The 20,492-nt window shown below is 47.9% G+C and overlaps 1 protein-coding gene across 1 annotated transcript in view; it reads right to left on the bottom strand.

The window, feature by feature from the left end:
• UXS1 (UDP-glucuronate decarboxylase 1) overlaps positions 1 to 20,492 on the bottom strand; it is a 104,753-nt gene that overhangs the window by 11,554 nt on the left and 72,707 nt on the right. The window contains exons 6-9 of the mRNA XM_019628414.1: positions 17,738 to 17,842; positions 14,668 to 14,727; positions 11,814 to 11,935; positions 4,331 to 4,450 (exon numbers count right to left, since the gene is read on the bottom strand). Of these exons, the coding sequence (XP_019483959.1) occupies positions 4,331 to 4,450; positions 11,814 to 11,935; positions 14,668 to 14,727; positions 17,738 to 17,842 (407 nt within the window). The remainder of the gene's footprint in view (positions 1 to 4,330; positions 4,451 to 11,813; positions 11,936 to 14,667; positions 14,728 to 17,737; positions 17,843 to 20,492) is intronic.

Raw genomic sequence — 20,492 nt, forward strand, 5'->3', positions numbered from 1 at the left:
TATCACTCAGAAAATACAAGGAACCTTAAGAATTATGCTACATTTACTCTGCCTGTATCTATTAATGGAACAATAAAGCCTGGGTGACAGCATATCTTTTTACAGCAGTGTTTACTGAATACTTTAAGTCTACTGTTGAGGCCTACTGCTCAGAAAAAAAAAAGGACTCCTTTTGAATTATTACTGCTTGCTGACAGTGCGCCTGGCCACCCAAGAGCTCTGATGGAGATGTACAACGAGATGAATGTTGTTTGCAGTCTGCTACCACAGCATCCATTCTGTAGCCCATGGATCAAGGAGTCATTTTGTCTTTCAAGTCTTATTATTTAAGAAACACATTTCATAAGGCTATAGCTGGCATAGACAGTGATTCCTCTGATGGATCTGGGCAAAGTAAATTGAAAACTTTCTGGAAAGGATTCACCATTTTAGATGCCATTAAGAACATTCATGATTCATGGGAAAAGGTCAAAGTATCAACATTCATAGTCATTTGGAAGAAGTTGATTCCAACCCTCACGGATGACTTTGAGGGGTCAAGACTTCAGTGGAGGAAGTAACTGCAGACGGTGGTGGAAACAGCAAGACGACCAGAATTAGAAGTGGAGCCTGAAGATGTGACTGAATTGCTGTAAACTCATGATAAAACTTTGCTCTTATGCATGAGCAAAGAGAGTGGTTTCTTGAGATGGAATCTATTCCTGATGAAGATGCTATAAAGGTTGTTGAAGTGACAAAAATAGATTTAGAATATTATATAGTAGATAAAGCAGTAGCTGGGTTTGAGAGGACTGACTTTACTTCTGAAAGAAGTTCTACTGTGGATAAAATGCTATCAAATGGCACCACATGCTACAGAGAAATCATTCATGAAAGGAAGAGTCAATTGATGTGGCAAATTCACTGTTGTCTTATTTTAAGAAGTTGTCACAGTCACTCCAATCTTCAGCAACCAACACCCTGATCAACATTCAGCAGCCATCAATATTGAGGTGAGACCCTCCACTTGCAAAAATATGCTGACTTGCTGAAGGCTCAGATGGTGATTAGCATATTTTAGCAGTAAAGTATTTTTGAACTCAGATATGCACATTTTTGGACACAATGCTACTGCACACTTAATATACTACAGTATAGCATAAACATATCTCTTATATGCACTGGGAAACCAAAAAATTAATGTGACTTGCTTTATTGTGATATTAGCTTTATTGTGGTGGTCTGGAACTAAACCTCAATACCTCCGAGGTCTGCCTGTATGTACTACCCGAGTTATCCTAACAGGCACCCAATACAGCAGTGACTCAAGACACTAAGGCATGCCCAAAGAATAAAATGTGCTGAGGGATAAGATAACAAAGGGCTTCAGAAAAAATCAGCTGGAAGGTAAGTGATTACATTAACCCAGCTTGGAAAAGAGAAGATGAGACACTGAGGTGTTCCCAACTACCACTGAAAAGGCATTTAGTCTTAGAAACAACTTGTTGGAAACAAGGCAGAAGAGGAGAAAAGATGAACACCCCTCCTTACTCTCCTTGCTTAATAAACCAAGTGCTGCCAGAGATGGGCTGGATCCAGAGAATCATGATGTACGACCCCCTCCCCCAAGACATCGCTATGAAAACATCTGACAAAAGCAGGAGATGCTCACTCAATTGGACAGAAGAGGATGAAAAGTTAGGACTTCATCAAATCACTGAAGGGAAACAGAATTCTGTGTGACAGATGAAACAAACACATTCTGAAAGGCCTCCTTGGGGACTCCTGCCTCCTGCCACCAGAGGCGTCTAGAGAAGACTGAACCCCGGCATGTTTTGGACTAATTGCAGTCTGGAATGGCACCAGCCAGCTTTCTCCTGTCACTGGCACGGAAGCTTGCACAGCATGGAGAAAACACATGAGTTGTCACCTCTGCCCACAGCGGGTACATTCTTGAGCTGGGCGGGGGACGTGCTCTCCCACCTGACACGTGGGCCCCGGCTGCTGCCCAGGAGACGATAAATCCAGAAGTTCTTTTCAGAAGGCTTTTAACAGTTTGCTCTGCAAACAATGCAGTTCTGATCTTGCGGTGTAAGGAAAGTTCTGAGGCGGTGACTAAAAAGGCACCATGAATGTCCCTGAAGGTGACGAATTCTCAACAGAACAGCTGGACCAAGAGGCCCAGTGCACAAGCACCTTGGAAGCCAACGGCAGGCAGAGGGGCACGGGGAGTGAGAACGCGCCCCACCTTGTAAGCACACTACAACCACGAGCTTCCAGAAGAAGTCACTGAGCCCCTGTGCTCATCACAAAGGGAAGCAGCCACCTTAATCTCAATCAGTAATTCTACCCCATTTATCACATGCCACCTGGGTGCCAGGCACTCTTCCAGGGGCAGGGGCCACAGACAAGGGTGGATCAAAGTTCCTGGCATCAAAGCGCTCACACTTAGAGAGGGTTGGGGGCTGGAAAATTAACCTTTCAGTTGGTGATAAGTGCCATGAAAACAATAAAAAGCACGGTTCAGAGGGGCAGAGTGGCAGGTGAGTGCCATTTTGCACAGAATGGTCCAGAAGGCTCCCCAAAGAGAGGACAACAGAGCGGGGAGATCACCCGGAAAGTAAGTATTCCGGAGACAGGCAGGAGCAGAGGATTCAGGCTGAGGCTGGGTGTGCCGGCATCGCAGGACATGGAAAGCCATTCAAGTCCCTGCCCTCCCTTTCCACCCCTCTGGCTGCTGGGTTGTGAGCAGGGGACAGGAACATGAGCGTGGTTAGGAGGCCGCAGCAGTAAAATGGCGACATGGCCCAGGGCGATGGGCGAAGAGGCGAGAAAGGCCCAGGCCGGGGTCTACTCGGGGCGAGGACACTGGGGTGTGCGGTGTGTGGCGGCGGTGGGGAAAGGCCTGAGTGTGACCACAGTGTGCCTGTCCTCCGGCACCAAGACACAGAGCTGGCATGTCGTGAGAACGGGGGCGGGAGAGCAGGCTTGGGGTGTCCGCACCTCCAGCTGGGGTCTGAATTCACCCTTCCCCTGTGTGTTAAGAAAAACTCACCTAGGAGACAATGTGTCTTGCCCTTGGGGAGTCATCATTTTTTTGGTTCTAAACTGGCTAAGCTTTTTGTTCTGAATTGATAGTGGTGTAGCGAACACATCCCAAAGGAGCTGACCACCATGGAGAACGGGGATTAAGAGTGGAGGCTCCGGGTTCAAGCACAGCTGCCACTGTTTGGCCACGTGAGCTTGGGCAATTTATCTAATCGCTGGGCTTCAGTCTCCCCAGCTGGAAAATGGGGACAGTAATATTACCTGCACCCCAGGGACCTGTTGTGAGCATTAAATGAGTAAACAGATGTAACGATAAAAAAACAGAAACAGTAACTAACTCTACTGGTAGATAGCTAGAGAGAGAAGGGAAGAGATGGACAGATGGATATATAGGTAGATGCATATGTTCACATAGCTATGAGTTTCCCCCCCTGGAATATATTCAGCTGATAAACAAACCATCCTGCAGGATTTTCAGAGTACCAGGATGCTTATCTAGTCTGGAGATCCACCAAACACTGAGCTTTAACGGGCCCACTGAAGGTCACAGATTGAAGAGCAAAGAAGAGAGGCAGAAAGGCAGGGAGAGAAATGGGACAGAATGGAGGAAAGAGAAGAAGGTAGAGTAAAGGAGGACAGCAGGGAAGATTTGGCAAAACCAAAGAAAACCAACCAAAATAATCAGCAAACCCCATGGCAGAGCAGGGAAGGCGCTCCTCCCTGAGGGAGGTGAGGGGATGACGGGGATGAGTGGAGCAAGCCGCCCACGCTGACCCCACAGGGGCTCCTCAAGGGCAGCGAGCAGCCGGGCCTCCCCCTCACTGCGCGCAGACCACTCATCCCAGGCCACCGGGTGGCCACCGGGCTCCAGAAGCCGCACCCCCGTGGGGAGTGGGCAGACGGAGTGCTTCTCAGCACTGCCGAGAAAACTGCCCACATCGCCTCAGCACACGTCCACTTCTCCGCCACCTGAGGGGCACTAAGTATAGACACAGCCCCGGCCACAGCCAGTGGGCCAGGACAACGTCGGGGAAGGTCTTTCCAGGCAGGCCTCCGCAGGCAGGCAGACTGAGGCCTGGGAGCATGGACCAAGCCCGCAGCCCATGGAAAGCACGGTGACTCGAGTTCCACGTTTCTCTGTTCCGCGTTCTACGCATGAGCCTCCCGTCCCTGTCACTGGAGGCAGCAGGGACATACAGAAACACAGAGCGGCAACTTCAGGACTGTGATTCCCTAAATCAAGCAGCAATGAGCCCTTGCTGGCGGTTGCCGACCTTTTTTGCCCATGGAAGCGGGCGCATACCGTGAGCGGCTCGCCCTGGAGCGCCTGCAGGATGAAGTTGCTGACGACCCGGCCGTCGTTCATGTGCATGCGCGGCCCAAACGTGTTGAAAATCCTTGCCACTCGCACTTCTACGCCTTCCTGGAACAGAGAGCAGAGGAAGTGAGCGGCGTCTCGTTTTGCAGCACGCACGTACGCTTCCGCCCTGCCAGTGCCCCCGCACACAAAGCATGTCAGAACAATTCTACTTTTCGTTCCCATAGGAAACGGATTTTTGATTGAACTGTGTACAATGTGCTCATTGTAAACAAACTCGCCAACTACACAGAGTTATACTAAACAAAGTCAAACATGTCCTAGGTCTCACCACCACAAGACCAGAGGCATTAAAATTCTGGTGGAACACCTGGAAGACACGTGTTTATATAAACTATTTCCCCAGTAAAGACCTATTTTAACACTTGGGATCATGTTATGCATATTGTCTTATAATTATTTCCATAAAATACTTTTTGCAAATTTATCACTCAATACAGATTTTAATGTCAGTGAATGTTTAATAGCTAATTAAAAGAAAAAGGAGCGTTCATCTAAGAAAAGAAGAGACATATAGGCATTCTTAAAGAGCAGCACTGCCTACATACACCCCAACCTGTTCCACTGAGAAAACACTGTTTAAAACACATCTGTCTCTGTGTGGTGGGATTATAAACATCCATTTTCCTCCTCTGTGTATTTTTTATCGTTTCTATTTTTATTACAATAAACATGCATTACTTTTGTAATCAGGTAAAGCCTATTTTCAAATAAGTACTCAGGGAAGTATGTTTTAAGCATTAAAAGCCTTCTCTAAATTATCTTATTTAATTATTAATTTCACAGACTGTTTTCTCATGGATACAAACGTTAAATATTTTACCACAGACTCTGAATTAGTGGCTTTTCAGAGTCCATGCTTCTAATCTGTTGGGTCCATCAGACTACAGATGCATTTTTCTGGGTGTCTGAGGCAGGTGGGATGGTGGTGTGAGGGCCTGGGCTCCTGTGCCACCCAGCTCTGTGGCTTAACCAGCCTGCCACTTACTTACCCTCTGTCACAGTAAAATTGGGAGAGGAGCAGAGCTTCCCTTAGAGGGTATTATAAAATTAAAGTGATCCCTGTGTAGCCCTCAGTACGGGCCCAGCAGTTACACACTAGTTGCTCCTGTGTCACTGCTAGACAAAACAGTTGTTTTCTATTTCTATGACCTCAGGTCTGGCACAGCCTAGGGCTCTAAGGGACCCTTAGCTAACGGGGCTTACGGAGCACAGAACTCTGCCCCCAGAATAGTGAGTTAAAGGCCACGAGCTGCAGTGTTCCAAGGGCCCACATTGGGTCTCAAAGTGGCAGGAGCCACCTGGCCGGCCACCTCTGCCCACAGCAACCCCATCTGAGTCCCTCACGTGCAGTTTCTACATGTGCAGAGATAGGAAATGGTTGGGAATAATGGACCCAGTACACAGTTAACTTTTAGAAACCAAAGCACTGTATTTTTGCTAACTCCTCCCAGCAATACATTATAGCACATTCACAAGATTTTCCAGATTAAGATTTGAACTGTTAGACTTGGTACAGGAATTTGAAATCAATCCTTTTCTCTACTAAATTTACTAGAAATATTTCAAAAAATGGGGGGAGGGGAGCAGGGGAGAAGGATAGAGATGTTGATCTCAATAGAAAATAACCCAAATGTATCCAATCTACTTGCACTTAATTAAAATGAAGAAAGAATCAGGAGTGGATAAATATGGCTTTATTCTAGGAAGAGACTGGAAAAACCTCAGCAAATTTATACTAGTCAAGCCCACATGCCTGCCATGAGGAAGCTCAATGGGCTATGCAAGGGTTGCAGCAAATCAAACACTTTTCGTCGTCTTGACCAGCCCTTTCCTCAGGATCGTTCTAGAACATGGCCTCACTAAAAGCAGAGTTCTGCAGACACTAACTGGCCAGCCTGTACACGGCTCTGCTTGTTTTGATTTTCCCGTTTGAATCGCCACCTTAGGTGACACAGGACAACGCCTCTGGACAGGTGCAGCCACAGAGACAGTCACGATGCTTTTTTAAGAACTCTAGCTCTCAAGCCTGGTTTACACCAACAAGACTAGCTCCATCGTAAGCCTCACCTCCCAAATCAAATCAATATAAACCAAGACTTTCTCAATGGAGACCTGCTTTCCTCTCATGTACTGGCTCTTTCTAAGGAGATCAGGACACAGATACCCGTTTAGCATGCACAGTCCGTCAGCTACCTGACACTCAGCCCCTGGGGCCCGGGTGGAAGGGTAGACAGTCAGCAGGTACCCATGTGGCTGCTCAAAGTGGTGGCCTGCTGGGAGCCCACACCTTGGAGGAAGGTATAACCACCCCCCATATGAGGCCTGAGGAAAGGGCCAGTGACCCCAAAGCCTGCTCCCCAGGATGAAAACCCAGGAAGTGCCCGCCAGATCATGATGCCTCTTTTAAGGGCAACCCTCCTCTGAAGGACCAGTGAGCAACACATGCACAAACTGCTGTCTCTCATTCGACGGCTCATCGGCCAGGGACACACACACACACACACACACACACACACACACACACACACGGCAGGGAGAGCTGAGTCATTCTTAAGCACGGCTGGGTTTCACTTTGTGTCTGTGGTTTTGTCCCATGTGGGGAAGGAACCATGACTCATTCACAGTAACTCTAAGCATCAAGAGGCTCTTACATCAAGAACCAGCACGGCTACTGCAAGCGAGTCCCATCAGCATAAAACCAGTGGGAGCTGGAGAGGCTGGATGCTCAAAGTGCCACATGGGTGAGCACATGTCAGTACACACAGGTAAGCAGCACATGGAACACAAATGGGCGAAATACACTGGGGAGAGCCTGGGGGATGGGGGGCTGGATACCTGGAGGGCTCGCTGTCATGGAGGTCCTGTCACTCACTAGCTGCACATTTCAGGGGAAGTCACTTCAGTTTTCTAAGATTTAACATCCTAACCTTTGGAATGGGGACAATAATATCCATCTGCCTCCATCACAGGAATTAAAAGAAAATACGTGAAACTGCTTTGAAAACTGTCCTGCTTTGAAAACTGTCATCATTCCTGTCTATGTCCAAATGATGGCTCTAAACTCAGTATTTGCCCTTGAACTCTGACCTCGTTCCCTGTGTAAAGTATCTCAGAAACATTCCCAATCAGCACCTAGGACCATTTTAATGACTGGGCTCTGGATGTAACAGTGACCAGGCTGCAGGAAGATGTAGAAGCCAGATGGGTAAGCTGGCGTCCCAATGCCTCTGTCCCCATTTGCTGCTGTCAAGAGGGCGAAGGGTTGGGGAGGCAGCCCCAGACTGATCAGTGAGGGCGATAAGGCGGTACACGGAAGGGACACAGCATCCTCCCTCCCACATGTCCCAAGGACAGAAATGTTGCCAGCAGGGATTTAATGGCTCTCCCTCTAAAGTGCTCTTAAAATGTGACTATTCCTTGGAGAGTATTTTCTCAAGCCATTGAACACCGCGGTACAATCATGATTGGTGTCTTCACTGAAAGGAGCCCAGGATGGACAGAGAAATGCAGCACGGGGAGAGCAGGCGCTGACCAGAAGCTGACCATCACCCCTCCCCTGTGGGTAGCCTGTCCTGAAGGAGGCACCAGGGCATATTTACCTACAGGGGACGGGACAGAGAACTAACAGGAAGCGCTCCCAGGTCTGGCAGGCCCGACTCTGTGACACTTCCTTCATCTTCCTCGTGCCCCTGAGAAGTACATGCACATCAGCGCCAGGCTGCCCGCAGGCTGAACCACACAATTCCCCTATGGCTCTCATAAACGCATCTTGATGGGGTCTGCCCCCTACCTGGGGATAAGTCCGAGGCCATTAAAGAACACAGAGCCACCTCGAAATCTCTGCAACAGCCCTGCTTTAGCTGTATGGTAACAATCGTTCTCGGGTGTTGGCTACCCAGCAGGCTACGCTCCCAAAGAGGCCAGGAGGGAATAGTGTTGCTCTGCCAACTTCTAGGTGGGGCAAGTGGGCGTGGCGAGTGGGTGCCCAGCAAGCAAGCCAAAGAGCTGGGTGGGTCCAGGCCAGGGGGTCTTAACTCCTCGGGCGTGAATCTTACCCCTCAAACATTTGACCTGTTTTAGCTGCTTGCTGAGCATATTTTAAAAAGTAAAATACAATATACATACAAAGTATTTAATTTTTTAAAAGGTGTTCTGATGCCAGAAAATAAAACAAAGCCATACTGTCATGTCATAGCCTCTGGACTGGAGGATTTCTCAGTTTTCTGTCTTTCTGCTTTGCCAGTCTGGTTTTATGAATGGCGGCCTGTTTGCAGACCCCACCCAGTGGGCGGGCCCTGAGCATCAGCCTCACGCTGGGTGGTGAGCTCACACACACACCAAGCACTGGCCACAGCACAACAGAGAGGTCCCCACATTTATAAAACCACCACATCCAAGTGCACACAGCAGCTGCAATTTAATTCCTCTCTGACAAGCTCAAAGTATGTGTGGAAGATGCTATGCCCTTTGATGCCAACTTGCATCTCATTCCATCCCTTGGAAGAAAACTCAAGGGAGCTTCTCTTTGCATTCACATCTCTGAAGTGTATACTTGCGATAAGAGTTTTTGGACAAATCAAATTCTAATTTGAATACATTAGCATATTTAATTAAGAGAAACTCAGAAGAGAATCCTTCAGAAAAGGGAAAATCTATAAAAAGATTATTCTTACCTCTATTTTACCTTGTTTATATTCTCAATCCTTATATACTAGGTTTACTCAGAGTAAAATATATCCACGTACCATGTGGGAGAAGTAAAATTATAATTTATACTTAGGAGTATACTTAGGATGTATAAAAAAGAATAATTTAAGTTATTGAGTAATTAATTAAAAACATGCCAAAGACACACTACTGATATTCCACCCGGTACATCCTTCTTTCTGGTCATTTTTTCCCTTCATTAGTCTCTAGATAGCATAAATCATAATACTTAAAGTTCGGACTTTTGTCCTAAAAGTTGCACATTTAGAACTAGAAATTGACAACATCACAGTGCAGACCCTCGCTGATGAGCCCCGAGGAGCAATGGTGATTCTACGCAATGCCACCTGGACTGCTTGTCCTGGGGTTCGTCACATGACCATGTGTGCTTCCAAGGAGCCCGGATGCCCTTGGACTCGGAGCTGCATCTTCTTTAGCTCAGCCAAGCTTCCTGACCCACAGTGGCCCACCAGGACGGCCGGGAGAGGGGGAGAAGCACGCCCTACAGGCTGCCAGTCCTGGGTTCGAGCTCTGCTCATAGGCCAGGGGGCTGGAAACAAGTTTTAGAGCCCACACTTCCATCTGTAAAACGGACTACCCACACCCACCTCAAAAGGGCCGTGGGAAGGAGGGGAGATTAAACGGACTGAGCCCTAACCCAGGCTGACCCTCACAGAGGCCAGCCCACCCCAGGCAGAGCATTAACTGGACCACGGATGCGACTTTTCCATCCATTCAACAACCATCTGATGGGGCCTCCTGCGTGTGAAGCACGTGCCAGACATTCCACAGTAGAGCATCCTTCAAGTGAATGATAGGACTGCACAAGGCAGGGTCCTGCTGTGCAGGACACCCTCCTGATAGGGACACTCAGCCAGAGACTGGCTGTCCACAGAGGGGCTTCTAACAGACACACTGCTGTACAGTTTTCAGGACAATGCTGCCAATGCCATTCATCTCCCGAGACCTATGTGAGCAGCAATGTAAATGCCGATAGCTCCAGAGTTATCTAGGAGCTACATTCCCGAGCTCACGAGCCAGATGACATGTATGGTAGTGTTGGTATGTGTGTGAAATGCATACCCTGGCTAGTGCCCGAGTGTACATTACAGTTCTGGGCATACAGTCAGTGCTCAGTAGTGCTGACTACATTGTTACCAAACAGTATAATTACCATGAGCTCTAACCTGAAGCTAACACGTATACTTACAAATTTATCAATTCAGTTACAGTGAATCATTTAATACAAACTAAAAGTTCAATAAAAATGTCCTATTTGCCTACCAGCTTTACCTATGTAAAAATTCACTGAGAAACACAAGACTGAAAGCAAAAGAAAACAGCTGAGAGGCACAATCCCCTGCAGACTTACGATGCAGTAAAATGCAATTACGTGTCCCCAACATACTCAAGTTTCCTTAAGTACCAACATATGTACAGGCTATGCTGTGCATCTGGGAGGCCATCTTAAACTTTGGGGTCAAGATATTTTGGGCTCAAAAATGATAAAGTTATGTCCTTTCTAAAACTGATCAATGTTTCTTAAAATAAATGGATAATAAAAGCTAACTGCCTAAAGTAGCTTAGAAAGAAATTAGTTCTGCTTCTGGCTGAGAAATCGACAAAATGCTACATCAGCACAAGGTTATTTTGTGGGTCTCTAATGTTGGTATTTCATTAAAAAAAAGATGCTGAGGGACACCCAGCCCGGGCGGGAGACTCATTGCCAGGCACCCAAACGCGCCTCTCCCCTGGCATGAAGTCCACAGCTGTCTGAACCCTGGGCTCACCTGCAGGCGGAACCCGGGGCTTGACAACGCTGCTCCTAGGGACATATGCCAACTCCTCTTCAAGTCCTGAGAGCATGGACCACCGCACATCTGTCCCTAGCCTGTCCTGTCCACATGTCCCTTCCTCTAATATGGGCATGTCCGTGAGGGTCTCAGAACGCTGGGCCACACAACTGGGTCACTGAGAAATGGATGCATTAGCCAGGCCCTCGCCCGGCCCTTGGGAGCCCTGTCGGGATGTGTCATCGGCTCCAGCACAGCCCTGAGACAGGCAGGACAATGTGCTGAACCCCAAGTCACAGACAAGAACCCAGTGACCAAGGGTTCGGGTCACATCCCTGAGGACTTGGAGGCAGAGCCAGGGTGGGAACCCAGACCTTCCGCTTCTCAGTCCACGGGCTTTTTCTGCTACAGCACATGGGTGAGCAAATCTAAGACATGAAACTCTCCAGGGGAAAGTTTCCCCTGCATAGCATGAGTCATTAAGAAAGCAGAAAATAATAGTAAATAAATAAATAGAAATAACAGTTCCTAAAGAGGTTCAAGTGAAAGCAATAATGAATTTATTTTATACCTATCAAATAACTGGAAGTTTAAAAAAATGTCCACCGATTTAGAGGCTTTGGAAAACAGAGACACTTCTTAACTGCTGGGGCCAGTAAGGCAATGAAGCAGCATACTGCTCCTAGCTGTGGGACGGTATTCCACACCTAAGAATTTATCCCCCAGAAGTCATTAACAAAGGAGACACATGGGAAAAGCTGTAGATAATGTCATTAATTCATAATAGAGGGAACCTGGGCTTCCTTCCCCAGCACCCATCCCAGCAGTAACCGTGGCATTTCGCTCCTTTACAGCGAGCGCTGCATGCTCTGCGTCTGCGCCCCACGTACCCGCTCCTATCATACCTGCTTCATGTAGGCATAGCACATGGTCTCCGCAACACGTTTCCCTTCATCGTAGCAGGCCCGGGGGCCTATCGGGTTCACGTGGCCCCAGTAATCCTCACTTTGGGGGTGGACTTCAGGATCTACGAGGGGGAGAAAAAGGAGACTATGTTTTCATCTCCCCTTGGTTCCAAGTCCATATGAATAATGAACACCGAATATTTATGATGCAACAGAGAGCTGTGGAAAGACCAAGGGGAACTTCACTGATGGAGAGATCCATGTTACAGAGGGAACTGCAGTGCTTTACAGGCCGTTCTCTAAGTTCCAGGGGGATGCGGTGTTCTTGTCTCTCCTACGAAGTGATACAGTATTACACAGGAAAAACAATTATAAAATCAAAGCTCTCACTTTTAAAGTCTCCCCTCTTTCCCTTAAACTCTTCTTAATTTTTAGATTATTATACAAACTGTAATTAAATATAACCTATGTGAAGAGATATATGGTTCAATTTTATAGTTATAAAATATATAATTAAGGCAAAGCAAGTATTCACTGATAACATTTTAGAGCATCTCTGTGGAAAATGACTGTCTTATGTACCATCACCAGAGCCAACCTGAGAACCTAAACGAGACATCCTGGAGGCCTGGCCTAGTGTCGGTGGGAGGACGGAGCGTCCCAGGTCAAGTGGCTGCTTGTTCCATTAGCACGTGTTTTCTATTTCCCAATTCCTAGTCTTCTGGTGTGTAAATCCATCACACTTTAAGATGGACCAGGGGAATGACAATTTAAGGAAACCCAGTAACAAATTCTTTTAACACAAGTATATTTTTGGAATGTGAATTAACACCTATTTATCTGGTACACCAGGAATTTTATACAACGAGGGTATCAAATGCGTAAATCTTTGCCAAGAAATCTGAACAAGGTACGGGAACCTGTTATAAATTCATTTCTTGCATGTCTTGTAGCAGAGGTTTGACTTTGGCTTATGGGTACAATGGTACCCATGCAGGGAGGGGACATGAACACACAGGAGACTGGCACCTCCTCCAGACCACGGCAAAAGCACCCCACTCAGACCTCTCTACTATGTGCTTCTGAGCTTTAAAATTCTTCTAAGAAAGGGCACATTTTTACTGCATGGTGAGGGAAAAGGTCTAAGGCAAATATTCTCTGAGAGAAGAAAACCAATGACTCAAATTCACACAGGTGTGACAGATGATTGACATCAGACCTTTTCTGGGGATTTTGACAAGGGCTGGGCAAGCCAGACTCCAAAGGAGATGGTCACACATTTGGCAAATGACAAGAACGAGAAGGCTGGGCACGCCCATCCGCCCCTCGGCTGGCACCATCAGGACTGAAATGCCCAGGATGCCTAAGGTTTCTGACACAGCTTGAAAAAAAGTTCCCTCACAAAATCACTTTGGAAAAAAAAGGGAAAAAAATCACTTTGTAATCACAAGAGTAAAGGGCTAGTTAAAACTGATTTTTAATCAGTCTCCCCTTTTCATAGCAAGCATGTGCTCCACACAACGCCAGCCTACTGCAGGTGTGAGACACCAGAGCCGAGTGCCTGGGGGATCTGGGAGGTAGGCCTGAGATGATTTGAGACCCTAAAGAGCACAAGCTACTGTGAGATGCGTAGATGATGCATGAGACGGGAGGAAGGTGGAGAGCTGTGGAAGGGTGGTCACTGGGCTCTCCTGGACAGAACACGAGCGCCTTTAGAGCTGAGGCATTTACAGACTGGGCCCATCAGACTGTATCGGCACCCCTCTTTCTGTGACAATATGAAGCCCGTCAGAGGAAGCCAAGAGGAATCATCTAAAGCCAAAGGGGAACGTCCCTGTAGGGTCCTGATAGGGACAGCACAGCGTGGGGAGAATGCGAGGCCACTCAACCACCACCTCCTGAAATGGCATGGCGAACGGGAGAAGGTGGACACTTCTGCCCTCTAACCACCTAACAAGTGGGCAGCACTCCGTCTTTTCACAGGGATGACAAAGAACATTAACTGCGTATAGTGGAATTTCTGTTTCTATGATTTTTCATTTGGTTTCCTAACTTTAAAAAAAAAAACCAAACCAGCAACGCTTCCCATGTGGCCCTTCCACGTCCATTCCGCCTGACCCTGACAGTACTGCGAAGGAGATACACTCCTTCACGGCAGAGTCTGACTTTGGCTGCATCCACGCAGCAGGGCTTCGAAACCCTACATCCAGCTCGCGTGAGGCTGAATGGAAATCCACGTGAACTAAAAACCTAACCCTCATCCTGCTCCTGGCACTCGCTTCCTGATGGGCCTGGGGAGGGTGGTGATGCTGCAGGTTTGCAGAACAGGCCCTTGACATTTCTGGCACAATCCAGTTAAGATTCTTCCAGGAACCGTTACGCAACAGTGAGGCATCAGCACAAGTCTTTTCACCAAGCAAGCTTCAAAGGCCAACCCGAGTTCTCGGTGGGTCAGGCTCACGGCACGCATTGCTATGCTGAAGAATAACACACACCAGCTAAACTGGAAAAAAAATTCCCTAATGCATGTGATCTCCAGGGTACTTTCAGAGCAGAATGGCAAAAACACTTCTGTGGGATTGTGAGTGGCAGGTCCTTGTTGGCAAGGTCTCCTGAGGGTGTGCGTCAATGGGAGAAAAACAGGTTCGTCCCAGTCAAAGGAGGGAGCCTGGGGACCACGGCCAGCCGGGATGGAAAGCATCTTAGCTGCCCGCACTGGAACAGGGAGAGCAGGCTGGGCCTTCTTAGAAACGGAATCCTGGACTCAGTGTTGATTTTTTCTTCACCTAAGACAGGATGCAAATGGTCCAGGGGGCCAAGGGAGCATCCCCTGTGGGAGCCCCCCACAACTCACCTCCATACACCTCTGACGTGGAGGCCAGGAGCAGACGAGCACCGACTCGCTTTGCCAGCCCTACAGGAGGCAGAGACATGGTAAGAGAAACTGTCAGCTTCAGAGAAACAAGGTAAATACATATGCGCATGCATATTTTTGGGGCCAATTTAAGCAATTTTTGGTATTAATGGTATCTGATTATCCATGCATTTTCAATTATCCACTCTTATTGCAGTTCCTACTTAGAAAATAAAAACAAAATAACAACAAAAATAGTTAGAAAAACACATGGACCCTCTGAAGCACAGTAATTAATTGGATACTTATGATTGTATGCAGGGCCAAACGCAGACTCTGTTGGTTTGATGAGGTGATCTGAGGAGCTTCCCAAAGCTTTCTTTTACCCCAGCATATCACCCAGCGTCTTATCAGGTAGCTTCACGCTGGTTGGCAGAAGGCAAGGCCTTTTGCACCTTAACTCCCACTGTTCCCTCCAGAATGGCCCACCTGCTGCTTCCTCAGCGGGCTCCCTAGCATCTTCCAACCGTGCTCAACCCAAGCCCGTCTAGGCACCTCCACCCGCCTCCTGTCTCCTTCCAGGGTGAGCTCAAACAGCCCCTTCTCCAAAGCCGCTCGCCACGTTCCTCCGTCCTGCCTTGAACCCTTTCCTGCATTTACCCTTCACATGCAGAATGTACTAGAACATCATGACTATGGTGCTCACATAAGTGTGGCAAGTCCTCCTTCAAACCCTGCACAAAATAACCCCACAGCCCTTTCCTTAACTCAGGGCTTCCCAAACGTATTCCACCTGGGAGCCTCACTGCCCAGACACAGACTCTGGGGGCCACACACACAGCCTCAGCACCCCGCATGGCACACGGGGCCTGAAGAGGGAGAGGGGAGGCGTGCACACACAACCTGCGGCCACTCATGAGGGAGGCCAGGCCAGGCACAAGGGTCCGGGCGTGAGGAGACCCAGGGTGTGAGTGCAGAAGCACCCGGGGGAGCCATGAAGACGCGCATCAAAAACAAAAGAAGAGTTGCTGACAGGTAAGGACTTGGAGACAACCTGCGCAAAGACCACCATGTGCCGAGGATGACAGTGGTAGTGGGATACAGTGTGACACGGGATTTAGAGGCTCCCCACACCACAGGCTCGCCTCCTTCTCTGATTCACCACTCCACGTCACTCAGAGAAATGGTGGCAGCTTCAAAATGAACGATCCCAAGGTCTTTTTTCCATTAAACCTTTAATTTGAGATAATAGTGGATTCAAATTCAGCTGAAAGAAGTAACAGAGAGATCCCACATACCCTTTACCCAGCTGCCTCCAACAGTAGAAACCTTCAAAACTCCAGTCAGTATCACAACCAGGACAGTAACACGGATGCACTCAGGACACAGAACGCCTCCTCTACCACGGGGTCCCTCCTGGGCGAAGCCAGGGGCACACACCTGGGCTGCAGGAGTCCCCAGGTGTATGTGCAGAGCCGGGACAGACAGGTTTCACCATGAGGAAGCCAAGCACGGAACCAGGGAGGGGGCGAAGCCCCAGAGGAAGGAGCCGGGCGACCTTCAGTGCATCTTGTCTCCAGTGCAAAACGGCTCCTTTCAGCTCAGAACACAAAGTCCCATTTGGGTCTCTTTCTGGCCTAGCAGTTGTTTCTTTTCAGCTTCTGTCCATGTCATTCCCAGAAGACCCACTGCCATTCCTTCAAGACCTCCAGGTCCCAGCTCACTCATGGTTCAAGCCCAAGGCCAAGAGTCACCTGCACCATGAACTCTTAACAGCACCTCCCTGGTGCCTCTCTTTTGGAACCTTTCCCTTCCCGTGCGGCGTCACTGATTCCTTGCCCTTGCACTGTCTCCCCTGAGATGCTAAGTTCCCTGGCAGAAGAGCCTGAGAATAATCCTTATCTCACAGTGAATAGGACAGTGTGTGTAGGCCTGCGCGCCTTAGGCACCGTGCCTGCGTTGCCTAACCCGGTAGAATGAGTATCTTTTTAAACATCACGTGCTTGGTGGCTTTTCCTCTATTGTGTCTAGTTCTGGTATGAAGGAAGGGTCTGGGGAGGCAGAGAAAAAGCATGAAGAAGGGGGAAGGAGCTTGCAGGGGCAAGAATGGGGGGCGTCCTCCAAAACACCATATCTCAAAGCAGAAGTGGGGGGCGCTATCTTCTCTCTGGTGACCAGGGCAGAGGTCACAACACAAGAGGACAAATGCCCTTGCTAAGACCATAAGAATGAATCCTTTTACTTCACGCAGAGCTTGATCCCCCAAAATGTTGTCTAAGAGACTTGAAAACCAACCTCCAGCTGCCTTTTCAGACCCTTGTTGGATGCTCTGCTCAAATTAAAATGTAGTGCTGTCGTTCCCTGATCCATTTATAGTACCTGTTTTAAATGTTCCTATAATTAAATCCATTTTTCACTCGACATTTTAAAAAGCGGTTCCTTTCTTCCACTTTGCAACTAATCAAAACCCCTAGTTTTTGAAATCTTGTGCCAAGCTTAAGCATGCCTGTAATTTCAAGCACAGACACGTGCGTATTATCCACAGCATGTTGTTTGTGAGTACATGTGTGGCCACCTTTAATGGTGCTCACTCTCGTCTTTCACATCTACGGTGAATCCTGCAGTTGTGGCTGGAGCCAGGTTTCTACAACCCTGTCAGGACAACTCTCCTCTCACTCCTTCCAGAAGTGCTCCTGAAACCCATGTGTGTGTGCGCCCATGTGTGCAGTCCACTCCAACCCAATCTTGGAGCAGAGCCACCAGTACTCCCTTCCTGCAGGGAGGCAGGCACAATGTCCGTCAGACAGGAAGCGGAGGAAGGCTGGGTTGTCACTTGGAAGTACAGGTGGTCATCCTGGGGGGTTGAACTGAGGCAACCCAGAGTGGTTACTACAATGATTGTTTCCCCCAGGACTGATTCTGATGGCAAAGTCACATTGAAATGGCCCCGGCAGGATTGAGAGAGGGGTGTAAAGACCAGGATCAAACTCACATAGCATAGTCAATAACCTGTATTGGAGTTGTCTACAATATTCCCAAACAGCTGCAAAACCAGACAAGAGCAACTTACCCAGCATGTTTAATGTCCCGATCGTGTTTGTCTTTAGTGTCTTGATGGGGTTATACATGTAGTTTGGAGGGGAGGCTGGAGAGGCCAGGTGGTATATCTGGTCAACTAAAGGAGACAAAATGGAAGTGTGTTATTTCTAAGAAAAACACTAAAAAATTCTGAACATCTAAGAGTTCGGACTGTATAATAAAGGTGTTTATATACCTTTCACTGAATTTCCGGTTATTTTAATACTCTTCATAGAAACTAATTTACTTTTTTTTTAAAGATTTTACTGGGGAATTGGGGGAGGGGAACAGACAAGTTGCTGTCCTTTTGTTCTTCAGTCTAGTTGTGGAGGACATTGCTTCACTGGCCCATGTTGATATTGTCATTGTGCTCTTCCTGGCTGAGGCAGATTGGTCGCCAGCCACTGGACGGCCGATCACAGCGGTTCTTGGCAGCTCACGACGGCTGCCGGCAGCTCACGCTGGCTGCTGGCCACTCATGGTAGCTTATGGCAGCCCACTGCAGCTCCACTACAGCCTATGCCGTCACCAGCGACTCACGGCAGCCCAGCTCCAGGTCGAGCTGTTGTTCACCATCTTTGCTATAGAGGGAGCAGTGTCACTGGCCCTCATGTGGGATCCGAACCAGGGCCCTGCTGCTCAGAGCTGGAGTCCCAAGCCAACTCTTAACCAACATGCCACTCGGCCGGCCCAAAACTAATTTACATTTGCAATTAGAAGAACTTTAAACAAAAATGGAAAGTCTAATTATCTGAACAAAAACATGTGCTGGGTCATTTATTTGGGCCGGTCTCCTGCTCTAATTAGGGTCCATCTGATTAGCGAGTTTTCTAAGAAGCTCTGTCCCAGATGCAGCATTCAAGTCAGAAGGAAGACTGGTTTTTTCAGACACAGAATTAATTGTGAAGATCTCAAGTAAACAACGCTTCTAATTTGTAAAACAAATCTGATATAAAAGAAAGGCACAAAAGTATAGGAGAAAGCAGTCTTTCACTTTATTTTTAAGTATCTTGTACACACAGAACCGGACTCTGACATGACAGTCAGAGAGGGTGGTTTTTAAAGCCATGAATGGCAAAAACAATTCGGATTCCGGAAACACACTTCCCCTGGTGCACAGGCATTCATGTTAACATCACCACCCACAACTCTTACTGGCCAGTGCGGGTGCCACCTGCCATACAGCGCAAAGCCCTCAGGAACATCTCCCTGTGAAAGGACAGAGATGAACAAGCATGTAGGAGAGAAGCCATCCTCCAGACAGCTGTGCCAGACCACCCCATCCCACTTTAGCTACAGGAGGACAGTCTGTGCCAGGCCACCCCATCCCACTTTAGCTACAGGNCCACCCCATCCCACTTTAGCTACAGGAGGACAGTCTGTGCCAGGCCACCCCATCCCACTTTAGCTACAGGTGAAAGGAAACATAAGCACCTTCACGGGAGAGCTGAGGAACGGGGGCCTGAGATGCCGCTGCCACAGCAATCCTCCCTTGCACATGTCTTCGGCTCCCGTGCAAGGGCGCCTACAGGGACCCCTCCATGACCAGCCCCTCCTGGCTCCCCATGGCCTCCCCCACCTGCTTCCTAACCAGGAACCAGGGCTCTGCTGAGGTAACACCACATTAGGGGCTAGGTTTCAGAGATGACAGGCCAACTCACAAAAACAGTCCCCATGATGAATTCTCCAACACAACTTTCTTAGAGAACAGCCTCACCAAAAAATGCCCAAGCTCCCCAGCCACACTCACGCACCACCTGTCCTCTAGAAAATCTCCTGTCATCTCCAGGAAGGTGTGGGCATCACTGTAGTGCCTTCTAAAATCCGGGGCTGTTTCCTGACACACTCTCTCACCCAGGAGTGAAGGTCAGATGACACTTTCTCATCCTCAGTCAAATGGCTCCACATGAGCATGATATTTATTGTATGTAGGTTGTGAGCTTGTCTCCATTTAATTCACCCTAATTATCAGTCTTTCAAGCCTGAGGGTGTCTGGGGGACTGCCACCACGACCGGGGGAAGGGGAGCCTGGATGGCTCTCCACAGATGGTATCTGTGGAAAGGGATTCTAGGTATTGCACAGGTTCATAGAATAACCCAATAACTATTATGTCAAGGGAAGTAAGAACATGTGAAAAATTGTGTATCCCATCTTCCGGGTATCTGCGAGGCTTCTTTGTTTGCCAAAACTATTCCAGCAAACTTCTGAGGTGGTTTTTAAAAAAATGTCTTCCTATTTCAAAAATAACACTTACATAACACCATCCCTATCAAAATCCCAACTGCATTTTTGGGCAGAAACAGAAAAAAGATTCATCTTAAATTTCATATGGAATCTCAAGGGACCCTGAATAGCCAAAACAAATTTTGAAAAATAACTAAGTTGGAGGACTCACAAAGCAATAGTAATCAAAACGGTATGGTACTGGCATGAAGACAAACATACAGAACAATGGAATAGAACAGAGAGCCCAGAAATAAATTCTTGCTTATAGTTAAATGGTCTTGAACAGGGGCACCAAGTCACTCAATGGAGAGAGGACAGTTTCTCTAACAAATGGTGCTGGGAAAACTAGATATCTACATGCAAAAGAATGAAATTGGATCCTTACCTTACATCATATGCAAAAATTAACTCAAAATGGATTAAAGACCAAGTGTAAGACCTCAAACAATAAAACTCCTAGGAGAAAACACAGGAGAAAGCTGATGTTGACACTGAATTTGGCAAAGATTTCTTGGATAGC

This window comes from Hipposideros armiger, unplaced genomic scaffold (assembly GCF_001890085.2).
Source record: "Hipposideros armiger isolate ML-2016 unplaced genomic scaffold, ASM189008v1 scaffold_788, whole genome shotgun sequence".
Lineage (NCBI taxonomy): Eukaryota > Metazoa > Chordata > Mammalia > Chiroptera > Hipposideridae > Hipposideros > Hipposideros armiger.